The 15,661-nt window shown below is 37.4% G+C and overlaps 1 protein-coding gene across 2 annotated transcripts in view; it reads right to left on the bottom strand.

Moving 5' to 3' along the window:
• chico overlaps positions 1–15,661 on the bottom strand; it is a 40,061-nt gene that overhangs the window by 2,648 nt on the left and 21,752 nt on the right. For both annotated transcript variants that reach the window (XM_036556361.1, XM_036556362.1), the window contains exons 2-6: positions 14,574–14,671; positions 11,235–11,298; positions 5,553–5,597; positions 3,343–3,405; positions 777–851 (exon numbers count right to left, since the gene is read on the bottom strand). In XM_036556361.1, coding sequence (XP_036412254.1) covers positions 777–851; positions 3,343–3,405; positions 5,553–5,597; positions 11,235–11,298; positions 14,574–14,671 — 345 coding nt within the window. The remainder of the gene's footprint in view (positions 1–776; positions 852–3,342; positions 3,406–5,552; positions 5,598–11,234; positions 11,299–14,573; positions 14,672–15,661) is intronic.

The following is a 15,661-nucleotide window of genomic DNA, read 5'->3' as shown; positions in this document are numbered from 1 at the left end:
GAATGTTATAATAAAATTAATATCATGAATGTCTTGTTTTTCCAAAAGTGATATGGCATCTAGCTTCTAATCTTAAAATCTACATATATATATATATATATATAGTCTGTATTGTGGAAAAGTCAGGCAGCACCCTTTCATTTAATTAATTTTCAGTCAAAACGGACACCAAGTACAAGCAGTGTCAGGAAAAAAGCGAAAGCATATTTAACAGAAAATTACACAGAAGCCTAAAAAAATAAATATAATATCGATTTTTTAGTATTCAGTGCATTTATGTTTTGCCTTTCTGACAGCTTTCATTCTTTTAGGGACACTTGCTTTCAGTTTTTCAAAGAAATTTGCAGGGGTACATTTTCCACACCTCCCAAGTTCAGTCTGGTTCAAGTTAGTTGCTTCTTGTGATTCAGGTAATCTTAATTAATACTTACTCAAGAATACTTATACTTGTAGGTAATGGCTGTTTTGACTGGCAATTAAACAAAAAGGCAGTTTGTGACTTTTGCACAACATTGTAAAATAACAAGAAGTATCAGCATCATAAAAGTTCTGAAGGGTAGTGTACAAGGGAGCCCACAAACACTTTACAAACAGAGCACATACACAGTCACACATGCAAACACACATGTGCATACACATAGTGTGAAGATACACATATGCAAACAAGAGATGGACAGAGAAAAAGCAACCAGAGAATAAAGATAGAAGAGACAACAAATAAACATCTCCAACACACCCCCACACAAGTGTTCCGCTGAGTAAAGCAGGCAGCTTACCCGAATGATTGAGTTCATCTCTGGTGGAGTGACCTGCTTGGCTCTCTCAATCGCTCCCAGGACCTGCTGCTGATGCTACACACAGGCATGCGTGCACACACACAGACACACACACACACACAAAATGATTGTACAATGCTGAAAGTAAAGTTGAAACCCGAAAATGCATTTACTCTACGAGATCCCCCTAGTGACAGTGAATAGAACAGAACATAAAAGAACAAGTGCAGTTCAGTAAAAGTTTTGGTTTTGGTAGACTGTCATCTTAAATTTGGCCAAAAAACTGTAATTAATCTAATAATTAATAAAATGCAAATGCACCACAAACTTTACCATCTGAGGCCGCTAAGCTTAGCCTGATACCTTCTTCTCTTAAGTAACATAATGGTGGCTTTTTGTACAGGCGTGATATCTGCCTGCAGCACGAGCACATTTAACCAGCGCAGTTCAACAGTCTTTAGAAGTATATTATCTACAGCTGCTTTTCCACTGCATGGTGTGGCTCGGACTGACTTGACACTACTCTCTTTGGGACCAGCTACTTAGTTTTCCACTGCAGATATTAGGGGTGGGAATCTCTAGGCACCTCACAATTCGATTCGATTACGATTCAGAGGGCTGCGATGCGATTATAAAACGATTATCGATGCATCTCGATGCATCTTTTTTTTCTATATAGCATTTCTATTTCCTCACTGTGTGAACTCAAGTTTCGAGTTCAAGTTTCAAGTTTATTTGTCATTTGCACAACATGTCAGGACATTTATGCATTGAAATGCTTGTGGTGAGGCTCAGCTAATCACTCTACAGAAAGTGAAATAAGTAAAAATACAAGAAAAACCAACTGAAATATATTAAATATACACAAAATATACACAGAATATAGAGACAGTATACATTTTAAAGTGACTAAGTGACTCGTGTTATTGTTATTTAAAGTGACTTGGTACTTTTAAAGCAAAGTATTTGTAATGATCCATAATGAATTTACTTCCAATATCTTTTTTAATAAAACAAATGGAAGTGATGTGGCAAGTGAACTAGACGGCTCTCATTCGAGACGCTGCTGCCATTCATCTGCGATAAAATGCGCAGTTACGGTGAAATAAGATCCAGTGTCAGTGGATGTCCACGCAGCACACGTTACAGCTATTCTACCTGTTTTGTTTAGTGATTTTATAACTTCGGTTTTGGTCTCGTTGTAGAGAGTTGGGGGATCACTGTGTCAGTAAAGTATCTTTGAGATGGGTCGTGTACAACCTGTTTTGCAACGACTGAGCACCGGCGTGCGGACTGCAGGTCACATAGCAGCGATGCGTTATTCACATTTATAAGCAGCGCAGTTGGTTTCCTGGTACGTTAAACCTGCAACGAGAGCCTGTCACACACTAAACAGTGGCGAAGCTGAAGTCGCTTCTCTTTCGAATTTTCCCGTTCCACCTTAAACTTCAGCCTCGCAAAACAGTCGAACGTTGAGAGACATTTAACTGATCTACTTCTGAGGAAAAGTTTTCTGGCGGAGATGGGAGGAAAGCAGCTATAGCTGAGCTAAAGCTTAAAACAGAGCGAAGTAAATCTGCATTTTCCTTTATATTGTTTAGTCTATACTAGGATATTAGCACATACTGAGACATACTGGACATTAAATGTTGCGACTCCCAAGGTGGTTTGATTTTTGTTGAAAGGACAAAATGGCTCTTCTTATCATTTGTGTTGTGACTCCTGATCTAACCTGGCTTTAATGCAGAGGGAGCCGGTCGGATCTCTCGCTCATCCAGTAGTGTTTTTATTATGTGCCGCCACAGACTGTCCGAGCGCTGCACTTCCGCACTTCCAAGTTCCGCCTTTTGCGTTCCGTCAACTTTACGTTACAAATTAAATATTTAGAAAATCGATTTTTGACATTTGTGAATCGATTCAGAATCGTTCACGTCCGCATCGCGATGCATCTAAGTATTGATTTTTTCCCGTACCCCTAGCAGATATAATACCCCATTAATGTTGCTGTTCATCATAGCGACACCGCATGAAACTGCAGAGATGCAAAGGTAACAAATTTTGTTCAGAAGCGACTGATATCAGCAAGACAAAAGACTGCTGGAAAGAAAAAACAGGAGAATTTGGGAAACACCATATCGGAGTTCAAATGACCAGACGGTTCTGGTTGCTCAAAGGCGACGCAAAAGGGTACGCTAACCTGGTCATCTTTTGTTATCGGCTCAGATAATGCCATGAAAAGTTTTACAAATCAGATTTGAGAAGAAGACAAATCAACACTAAAAACCCTGCCTCCTGTAACTGCATATTTAGCTGACATTCATAACTGGAACTGTTATTTATGTGATTGTTTTTGGTGTAGCAGTTGTGGAATTCATATTTGTAATGCAGATAAACATATAAAAAAGTAAAGAAATAAGATGTTAATCCTCTGTGTATCAATAATATTTTTTCTCCCAGATACTTCACTTCTGGTTGCGCCTGCACTGTGTGAATATGTTTCCACATCACTAATGCATGTGTTGCAGTGGTAACAGTGAAGAGGTCTATTGGCTGGTGGAGTTTATACCTCTTGGGACAAGTAGGGCAGCACCTGAGCGCAGATTGCGTTCAGCCTCTTCACTATCTCAGCCTGAGGAAAGAATATAATTCTGTTAACACACAAAACACAAACACACACACACACACACACACACACACACACACACACACACACACTCACACTCACACTCAAGACAAATGGTATTTGTAGGCATATTAGGGAGCTACCAATATTGAATTATGAACAATACAGATGCCCATTTTAGGGGGTTCAAAAATTCAAATAATTAAGAATATTGGCCAACATAATTTTATACTTTAATTTTATGCTCCAATAGTTTTAAACCATGCTTCCCTGGCATATGATTATCGGTTGTCCACTGGGAATTGTGAAATATGACTGTCAGTTCTTAATGGTCTATGACATACAGATGTGACAAATTAATGAAAAAACCCCACATAAGGGGCCAGATTAACAAAACTTTGCGATAACAGCAGTCATTAGCATGCCTTTGTCTTTTTAAATGCTTTCGTATTTTGTCCTGGACAAGAATCAATCAAAATCAACACATAAATGAGGTGAACAAAGAAAATCTAACTTCTCAGAAACAGAGGTATGAATTTTGACAGAAGAAATGCTGATGCAAATAATAGTAAATTGTTTGAATGTTAAAAGTATCTTTTCCAATCAAGAAACAAAGTTTCTTTATCAGAAAATGCTGCTGATACTAGAAAAAATGTTATGTATACAAAAAGTTGAACTCTAACATCCTAAAATTAAACTTTTAATTATAGAAATTATATTTTAGCATGTGAGATTTCATTTCTCATAATTATTGTAAAAATTTTTACTAGCATGAATTAAAATTTCAACATGCGGTAATTAAAAAAAAAAATTGCTATAATTCTAATTACAGTTTATTTCCTATTTTTCTTGATATCAGAAATGAAATATTAGATGAGTAAAAGTTCAGTTTTTACTTTTAAGAAATTAATTTTACTAGTCAAAATGTCATTGCCGCATGTATAAATTGAATTCCTTTGTAAAATCCATTGTAAAGTAAAATACAGGATTAAACTGTTATTCTGCTTGCAATAAAATAAACTCAAACAAGTACTCAGAGTCAGAGACCACCCTTCAAAAAGGCCATTATGTACATGTTAAACAGCTGTTTAGGAAAAAAGCAGACAACATACAATTAGGCAGACGCCTCAACAACTAAACATACCAAAATTCTCGGTATTAAGCGAGTCCACTCTTTGCCTTTATTTTGGCTTCCGTTCTTTTCAGGAGACTTGCTTTCAGTTTTTAAAGAAAATCTTGAGGGATATTTTTCCACACCTCCCAAGTTCAGTTGGTTGCATTTTCTGCTTCAGTGATCAGGAGGTCTGGACTCTGGGACAGTCAGTCCATTTTTGTGAAGATCTGCAGCTTCTTTCTTTGATTTGCAAATTCTCCACTTTTTAGTCTGTTTCCTTTTCTCACTAAAGGCTTCTTGACAGCTACACATCCTTTCAGACTCATAGTGTTGAGCTGTTTCTCACAGTGGAAGGATGGACAGAAACACCTGTTGATTTTTTCAGAACTAAAGCAAGAGTGGAGCTTGATTTTCTCCTCTCTCTCAAAGATGAAAGTTTTGTATGCTGTTTATCTGATAGGGACAGTTTTGGTGAGCTACCAAATCCTGCATGGTTATTAGGGAGTCCCATTTTCTCTGTAGCTATTATTATTATTTTTTTTTACTTCAGTGTTGAAAACTGTCTTTTTCCACTTATTTTCCTTTGACTTTCTCCTTCCTTATGCAAGCGGATTAACTTATTTTTAATCTCCTCAGAAACACTCTGAAAAGTGTACTGAACAGCCATTTTGAGTGGAAATGCATTTAAACGAAGGGTGGGCTCTGACCTTTGCACAGTACTGTATACTGCATATATCTATACATAATGCACATACACATTAAGATCCAATGTGTTTATCTTGTGTATTCCTGAAGATAAACGGGGAAAACACACACACACACACGTAAAAGTCACTAAATCTAGGGCAGCTCAGACATATTGAGCATTTACTGCAAACACTGGGAAAAAAGCATCCTGCAAGAACACCCCCTCAGAGCAATTCAAGAGGCTCTGTAGGGGGATGAAAGGAGGAGGAGAAGAGGAGAAAACAGAACAGAAAGCAAAACAAAGAGAAGAAACATACTGTGTTTCATCAAAGCTGAGAACATAACCTCTTACCTGTTTGTGCATTTCAATATTAAGCCCATATGACATTTCGTAGTACTGCAAAGATAATGAACAGAACAGAGGACAGTATTAGGCTTTTATTTAAAATATATATATATATATATATATATATATATATAATAATAAATATATATAATATAATATATATATATATATATATATATATAATAATAATACGAAATAAAAAATAAAAACCTTCACGACACTCAGACGTTTTCATGACCCATGATATCCAAAAATACTTTGTTTCTTTAAGTTCTGAGTGGGGTGTAGGTAGTTGACCTATCCATGCCCCGCCCACAAATGTGTCCCTTCATAGCAAATGCCCAACTGTTATGCTGGACAAACTTTACACAAAAAAATCCCATTCAACCTAACAAGAAATTGTAGCGCATACATCCAAATCTGTAACTTGGGTGTGATTGTAATTTCAAATAACATTAGCATGGCGGTAGATTTGTTGTTGAAATTTCTGCTCCAATTAGCTTGGTAGCCCTGCATTTTAAGCTGTGAACCCGCATCATGCAGAGACTCTAAAGATCACTACAGTTTCTCATTGGGTTCAATGGGCCAACATTAGCCAATATTCCATAAAGCCTGTCCAACCTGGTAACAGTAGCATTTGTGTGTGGAGCATGGACAGGTCAAATGTGTGTACAAATTGATACAGCCAATGTATGTAAACATAAATGCATGAACATTACTTCCAGTAAGCCACTGAGCTGGATACAGTCTGTTTGCTCACTCTGACAATATCAGGATGTAATGATATGGTAATATGAGAACAGCAGGCAATGGCCAGGTCCAAATGAGATTAACAAGGCAAATTGATCAATTAGGACCACACTAAAAACACAAAGCACTCACTAAGCAATTAGATTATTGTGTGTGTGTGTGTGTTTGTGTAGCTAGAGCTTATAGACACTTATGCAGGAGAGGTAGTTTAACCCTTAGAAGCAGCAGTTATCACTAGTGATAAAAGCATAGTATAATTTTATATGAATTATTTCTCACATATATCTCTGAAACAAGCAGAGATATTTTCTTGAAAGTGCAGAATTAAATTTTTTAAATCATTAGCACATTTGTGTTTGTAAGTAGAAGAGACATTTTATGATTTGAACTTTTTACTTTTGCTGTTTTTGTCTCAAATGAATCAGAAAAAAAATCATAAGTGCAAACTTGAACCTATCGATACAGAAGTTAAACTGAATGTAAATGTAATTAACTGCATAGCTATGTAATTAATCATTTACTTATGCCATTACACCTGCAGTAAATCGCTGCTGTTGGAACAAAACCTCGTATCTTCATTTTTTGTCATTTTTCAGTTTTTGGCATAGTTTGAAAATGCCTGTTGCTCTTTACATTGTGCATAATTTTTATGATGAATGGACCAAATAAAATGGCCTAAAATTATTTGAAAATAAGTCTGGTTCCACTGACATACATTAAAAGTGTATTTTTCCCTTTTCCTGTGAAGCTGTCATTTTGGAGATAAAAGGTTTTGTTCTGACAGCAGCAAAATGTGAAATGCAAAATGACCATAACTCTGAACATCTAATGCTGCATTTCCATGACTGTAGACAGATGTCTGCAAACTGGATGTTCCGTGTCTTTCAACTTTTGCCCTTAGCCAGAGTGGTGGAACACACCAGATGTTGATTCTTTCAGAAATACTGGCATGGAACGCTTTCAGGTTAAGCTCTGGTGTGTGTGTTTATGTAGAACATTAAAACCCCAAATCCAACAAAAATACATCACCAGAAACATTAGCAGGCGTTCAAAACACTTGCTAGTATAAATTATTGGCCAGTACTGTCACCCTACACATAAGCAGGTATGCCACAGCTGGTCCAGTAACGCTATTACCATGGCAATATTTACAAGGCTGCAAACATTTTTCATTCCCCAACAGCAGCATTTACACAGAGCATAAAGGTGAATATGGGTTTGAAATGGTTTAATTGTAGCTTTGCTTTTGCTTAAAACCTATGCAACCTGGAAACAACATACACTCTCATATCTTCAGATAATGCAGTGAAATGGCAGAAAGGAGAATTACAATCTATTCATCTAAAGCAATTTAAACTCTAAGAATACAAGTTATTGTAATTTTTCTATCCATTCTATTTATATTACATTACTATTTATCTGCAGTGGATAATTACACAAATAATCACAGTTAGTGAATGATGTTTACATTCTGTATCGGCAGGTTGAAGTCTGCACTTCAGACTTTTTTCAGGTTTGTTTCAATGTCAAGAAATGACAAAAACATGATGAAAATGTAAAGGATTGTTATGATAAAAAATTCTCTTATGCTTACAAACAGACATGTTATGGATTAAAAGCCTGAAATAAGCTTTTTGGTTTCATTATCAGAACTTCTGTGGTTGTTTCATGGAGTGAGAAATAATAATAATAAAAAAAAAATGTAGGAAAAGGCTTCTGAAGGCTTGGGGTAGATGGGAGGCTTTAAATGTTTAACACTATGCATGACCATGTCCATAAACGCGAGTGGGTAAATGTAAAGCGCACATAAGCCATTCAAACAAAGAGAATGAGGACCGCACCTTCTGCTGAGGCTATAAGCAGAGTGCTTTAGCGTAAGGCCAAAATGGTGATGAATTTAAAACCAGAAAAGGCCTCTTATATTCCCCCCAGACAAAGCCGTTATGTTGATACACTGCTGTAACAATACTCACTTCTATTGACCGCTCACAGGCCGATCAATAAGCCTGCACACTCTTTTGACTTCACTTTTAAAACTAAATCAATACAAGATTTCAGTATGGAGAGAAGGAAATGCAAAGACGAAGAGAGTGATGCAGAAACAGCATGGAGGGAACGCAAAGTGGGACATGCACCATCATACTGATACCACACTAAAATTAACACACACACACACACACACACACACACACACACACACGAGAGAGAGAGAGAGAGAGAGAGAGAGAGAGAGAGAGAGAGAGAGAAAATAAAAGAAGAGAAAAGCAGAAAAAAGGGAAGAAAGAGAGAACGAAGAAGGATGAATGGAAAGAAGAGAACAAAGGAGAAGAGATTAAATAAATGAATATCACAAGAACAGAAAAAGACAAGAGAAGGGAAAGATAAACGTAATAAGAAAAAAAGAGAAGGACAGAAAAAAAGAAAAAGAAGGAAGACAAAAAGAAAGAAGAGTATGACGAAGAAACGAGCAAGACGAGAAAAGGAAGACTAAAAAAGACAACAGAGGAGAAGATGAGGACAAAGAAAGAGAAATGAAAGAGTGAAGAGAAAGACAAAAATGAGAGATGAAAAGACAGAGGAGAAAGAGGACAGAAAGAGAAGGGAGGAAAAGAGTTGAAAGGAAAGACTGAAGAGAAAAGAAAAGTAGACAGGAAGAGAAGAAAAAAACAGGAAAAGAAAGATAAAATGAAATAGAAAAGAAAGACAAACAGAGAGAGAAGAGAGGTGAAAACTAGGACAAAAAGAAAGAGAGACAAAAGGAAAGATGGACTCAGTATTCAGTAAGTTATGTGGTGGGAACCTGAAGGTAGATGTGTGCCTCTTATACACACACGGGCGCGCAACCAGGGCTAAATCTTTCTGAACCAGTGCCAGTAACAGTGAGTAATGCCCAGGACTGACTGACTGGGCAATCCTAGTTGTGCCCTTGTGGTTGTGCCCTTCGGCAAAGTACTTAACCCCCCACTGGCCCAGGTGACACTGCTCTGCTGATGATGCTGTGCTGCTCCCAGCTGGGCATAGTTAGGCAGTGAAATGACAAATTTCCCTTGTAGGATCAGTAAAGTATAACATAATGCTGACACTTAAGCAGAAAAATGGATTTTGCTTCCTTGCTATGAGAAACAGCAGGCAGTTTCAACAACAGCAATGTAGTGACTGTAAGACAGTACGCTGTATTAGAGATGTGCTACTAATATCATGCATCTGTAGTTGAACATGCTTAGCAGTGCACACATAAATGAACATAAGTACAAAACACACACATGGGGTCATGATCGATTCAGATTATTAATGTGTGGTCACAATCAGACTTGGGTCAGTTTCCACAGACTGTAACTTTGATGCGTGTCCCTGTACTCAGAAAACTCACTGAGCTGATGCACTTTTATAATAGAGGTCAATGGGCAGTTGCTGAATTCATGAATTTCTGTACAATGCTAATTATTCCGTCACAGGTATTTATGTTGCAAATCTCTATAATTTGTTCTCTCACATATGGGACTAGTTTTCTTTGTGACTTTGTGGTAATACATTACCAGAGTCGAGGTGTGGGTTATTTCACAGGTTTCTGTTAGATTGCTCACAGACACCAGAAAATCTTGGGAAAAGCAAATGTAACAGGAAATACTTTTTGCTGTGTTGATCCAATGTTCAAAAATTGGATAAAACTTCATAAGAACAGCCTTGGTATGACATTCTCCCATGTCTGTCTCATCATAAGACCTCTACAGTTAAGAGTGTGGTTTCCATTTAGCATTATATAAATCACGTATTTCAAACGTTTATTCATGGAATTCAGCAACTGTCCATTGGCTTCTATTATACCAATAGTGTTTATTGTGTCTTTTCTGTTCTTTGCGTAATTATTGTCCATGGTAATCGATGGTATGATTTAGCGGAGACAGAGATAAGGTTGAATACTGCTATTCCTTTAAGGCTTTGAAAAGAAAGGGCGGAACAGTTCCAGTGGAAAATGTGCTTTAAAAATTTACTGCACAGTGGCAACATCTCATGGTGTTAATGAGAATTACGATGATTTTCAAAAAAAACAAAACAAAACAAAAAACAGTATAATTCAGTAGCTGAGATATAAACAAAGCCATTCAGCTGTGGTTTGATGTGAAATAGTTCACTGAAGAGGAACTTACTGACTTTCTTTACAGAGGTGGTGATTAGAACAAGGGCTCACAACGTCTACAATGTAAATACAGCCATTTTATTTACTATTTACATACATACATACATACATACATACATACATACACACACACACACACACACACACACACACACACACGTGTCTGAGTTTTTATATGTGATGCTGATAATGGAAAACTAGCTGATAATAGAAAAAAATAAATCTAAAAAAAAAATTAAATTTCTTTGGGTACCATTTTGCCCTGCATGCACCTCTCGACCACGAATGGATTAAAATAAATAGTTCAAAATAAATTTTAGGCCAAAACGTTATTGCAAAACCATTGCACAACAACGTCTCAGACATCAGGCAGCATTATTCATGACTTTTCTGTGTAAGCGTTTACAATCATTTTACTCCTGAGATGTCTGGTTCCTATTAACACCACTGAGAATAATTCTGATTTCATAAGTTTCTCTAGAATGGAACACTTCACATCAAACCACTCCGTGTGACTTTGTTTACATCTTAACGGTTTAAAAATTAAGAAAATCAAAAAAATCTGAACAATATACAAAAATAAGTCTATAGATAAAAAAATATAGAAAATCAGTCCTTCTAATAGTGCTAAATCTAGCATCTTGGTCTAATAACTCATCCATCTACAAACTGGGTAATTCCTGCGTGCTAGCACGGGGGCTGCAGCGTAATCAGTTAGACTGCTGGTGGCTGATGAGTCTCCAGTTCCTGTTGAACTCTTTGGGTGCAATCTGCTGTTCATTCATAAAGGTATCACTCACCATGATGTAGTGCCGCTGCATCTCCGATTTCTCCGTGGCCAGCTTATCACACTCCAGCTTCAGACTGGGCCAAGAAAGGGCAGGAACACACACGTACACACGTACACACAGCACACAAGAACAAACACAGGCACACACACAAAAAGGAGAAGACAGCTTTACACGATTGCCTGCCAAGTCAGCACAAACAGTAATACAGAGAAAGTAAGTGAAAACTAGAGCTGCTCTAAAAAGCAATTCAAAGGCTTTTTTACTTGTTGGTATTTCCGACCATGTACTTGAATGCTTGTTGGTTTTTATAGTGGACTGGGGTTTCTAATTGTAGTTTACAACCAAAAAAAACTGAGTGGGGACAAACAATACAAACAATACAATACTATACAAAACAAACAATAAAAAAACCACAAAAAAAACAAAAAAGAAAGATTGAAACAGGTCTATAATGAAGTGTCAAAGTCTAAGACTTTACAAGTGATTTTCATGATAAAAACACTCTCGTGCCAGTCATCCCAGACGTGTTCAAACAGTTTGACTGGCAGCAGATCAACCATGAAAAAAAAAACAGCCGTAAGGAACTATTTCAGGATTTCTATGAGGGACATTAGATGAGTGATTTATAGACTCTGTTCATGCGGAGCAGAGATACAACATCCAAGTTCTCTGTTCATGCTGAACAGCAAATGCAACATCCAAGAAGTTCTCCACTCCAGGTTTGGTACCACTTGAAAGCACAACAACTCGGTCAATATGCAGAAATATACAGCAAGAGAACAGAAACAGAATGGAAAATCCCGCAAGCACGTCAACACCATCTGTAGCACCAGTTTATGAAATAATGGCTAAAGGACAGTGCCAAAGTGCAAAGTATAAGAAAAAAAACTGTCTTGGACAACTAACTATTCTCTGTTTTCAAGGATGTTTTTCATGGCACGCACTGTAGCCTACATACTGAAATAATTTTAACAAGTTTAATTTATGAAAACTGTTTTTTTATTTACTGTCAGCTTTCCAAGTTCCCAGTATTTGGCTGGAAATTGTTTTTTTATTTTTAACATTTTTGATACAATAACAATAAATGTATGTTGATGAAATGTGTTGTAATTTGAGCTACAATTTTTGTGGCTTAAGTACAAAACAAAGTTACTGACAAATCAAAAACCAACATACCGAACAAATACTTGAGAATTCTGAACTATTGGGGCCAGCACTGGTGAAAACTTAAACTAAGGCTGTTTTCACACCTCGTTTGCTGAACCAGAGTTCGGGTTTTTGTGGTATTGTATCCTTTTCATGCGGTTCTGTTGGTTTCACACTGCAACGACTAGAGTGCACCAAATTACACACGTGAGCACTTGTTTATTGATCTGAAATTTTGAAATTATAAAAGTGCTCTTGAAAACAGAGATGCTTAACGTCTATATGTATCACAGTCAAAGCAATAATAATAAACCTTACTTGATATCTGCTTGTTTATGACTCGTTTGACTGCTTGTTTATGACTCGTCAATTTGAACGTAACCAAGCAGACCACTTCTATTATCATTATTTTTACTGTTATTGTTATTTTTTTTGTTTTTCAGTTATGAGCAGCAGCTCTGCTTGTAAGACAGTCTGTCGGGTGTTAGACATTAAAACAGGCAGATTATGTGGACAGCACTGCGCTGACATGCTGATAAACTAAAAGAAAGAGCGTGCTCTGATGTTGACTTCTCTCACCACAAAAATGCGTTCCTATCAACAGCGAACTGAACCAGTGTCTACTTGGAGGCGAACCGAAACGTGGGATTTTTGCCGGACCATAGTTCATTTGTTTCAGTGCACAGCCAAGGAAGGGGTGGAGCGTTCACACTTGTCACAGTGAACCAAATGAAAGAAAACGTTCGATAGGTCCATACCAAACAAGGTAGGTGTGAAAGCACCCTAAGTGAAAATGTGTGTGTGTGTGTGTGTGTGTGTGTGTGAGTGAAACAATCTTTGCCAGTGTGTATACATATCAGCTAAAATATTTACATTCCAGCCTGAAGTGTTTGGGAAGAGGTGGCGTTTCCCCAACCCCCCACCCCCTCTCTCTCTCTCACACACACACACACACACACATTTTTCTCAAGTCTGTCATTTCCACTTCACCTAATCCTTCTTCCCAAAGGGGAAAAAAGAACTCTACAACATTTCTTTCACCATGACAACCTGGCTTCACTGGCACTGCCGTGTGATTGGCTGGTAGTGAACTGTGCTGAACACGATTGGTAGAGCAGAAGAATACAGACGCTTGCTCAAATGCTTTACCACTTCAATCTGCCCATTGCTCTCCCTGCAGAATTACAGATCGTGTCAGAGATCAGCACATCATTCAGCTCATCCTTTCTTCCATCCATCCATCCATCCGTCTTCACCTCTGGCCTTTTTTTCATCGTTTCGCCTGTATGCCAGGGCTGGGTGGTGTCCTGCCCAAACAGGGCCTCGCAAACCTTTCATCTGTTTATTTCTCTCAGGTCATTCAGCGCACAGGAAGGAAGGAAGGATGGTGGGATGGAAAAGGAAGCTGTTTTTTTTTGTCTAAGATGACCCACATTCTCTGCACTGTCCACAGAGCACTGGTAAAGACTGACAGACACACACATACACGCAGCTTGCTTTTTTATATTGTCAGGACATGGCATCATATGTATGTATATGTGCATACACACAAACTGGTAATTTTTATTCAGTACACCTCCCTGTATCTAAACAAATTGGTCCACTTTTTCATCTCCACTGATGATATAGGTGCATTTGTAGTCCATCTGTTTCTCTGCATACTTTGTTAGCTCCTTTTACCCTGTTCTTTGATGGTCAGTACCCCCACAGGACCACCATGGAGCAGGTATTATTTGGGTGATGAATCATTCTCAGCACTGCAGTGACGCGATGGTGTGTTAGTGTGTCTTGAGCTGGTACACATGGATCAGACACAGCAGTGCTGCATGAATCCAATTAGACATGACCTATTATTCTTTCTTTGTAATGAAACGTAATTGGTGGTCAGTGTTCTTTAAGTATGGATGATATCTACGGTATGTCCAAAAAAGTGCATCATAACAAATCTGATCACGACAACTATAAAATACTGTCATATTGCCCACATCCATCTAACCCTGAACTTAACCTTAATCTCATCTCACTAAGCAAAAACAGTTTGAAAAAAAGAAACATGGTGCTTTTGTTAATATAAAAAAACTCTTTACAAAACCAGGAGTATTGTTTTGGTCCTGAAAACATACAAAAACAAACACACACACACACACACACACACACACACACACACACACACACACACATTGTTTGTACCGTGTAGTGTACCTGTGATATTGTGCTTGGAGGAACTGGAACTCGTCTTTGATGCGGTCGCAGGAGTCGGAGGTGGTGAATTTCAGTGGTTGTGTTGACTGAGACGCAGCCTGGAAAAGATTAAAAACAGAGTTTAACTCTCTGAAATGCCTCTTCTCACATTTAAGTGTTTCTCACTCGTAGCTCATTGAGAAACACTGAAATTCTGCTGAAAGTGAAGAGACTAAGATTTCAATCGATTCCACATTTGTGTTTGTATAAGAGGAGATATTTTATTAAGCTTTGAATTTGCTAAAAAGTTACTGTTGTGTGCACACAGTCTTATTTTTGAGGAAAGAAAAAACTCTTTACATTTTTGAAGATTTTTTAACAGCAAAACAAAAGGAAAAGTCAGAATCAAACGTGTTACAGAATGTAAATGTAATAAAATGAATGAATGTAATAAAAAAGTAATTAACTTCATGGCAATTAAGCAAGCAATTGCATAATTACACAGAATGTAATGTAAACTATATAATGTAAACCGACGGTGTAGCAAAACAATAAAGCTGGACTACTAAAGGACGAGACATTCTGGATGAAGGCTAGTACATCGAAGCACAGTGAAATTAAAGAAAAAAGATCAACCATATATTTAAAAACATACGTACTATTATTACAACAATGAATGCCAACTCGTAGCCACCAGCATGATGTCATATTAATGCATATCACTGATTGTTGACAATCAGATTACAGACACTCTTAAAATCATTAGCAATTATAAACTATTTCTGTAAACTAACACTGTTTGCCCACTCAGACATTCAATCAAATTACATATATTCCAAAAATATATCTGATCTACATACAGAACCTTTACACTGCCACTCGAATGCTACTGAGGAAATGGTTACAAGCTGCAAATGCAAATCTGTTCAGAATGAGAAGAAGCAATTTAAGCATTGTATTCTAAACATACCCAGTGGGGTTATTATCCACATGATGAATCAAACTGTGTGGCTATAAAGTCACTTGGAAGCAAAAGCTCCCTATTAGTCATACAATACCTCCCCTCACCAAAGTACTGGAAAATAAAAGAATAATCCATGAGATGTGTG

Source organism: Colossoma macropomum, unplaced genomic scaffold (assembly GCF_904425465.1).
Source record: "Colossoma macropomum unplaced genomic scaffold, Colossoma_macropomum, whole genome shotgun sequence".
In the NCBI taxonomy this organism is placed as follows: Eukaryota; Metazoa; Chordata; class Actinopteri; order Characiformes; family Serrasalmidae; genus Colossoma; species Colossoma macropomum.
The sequence above is the reverse complement of the archived record's forward strand: the minus strand, read 5'-3'. Positions and strand labels throughout refer to the sequence as shown.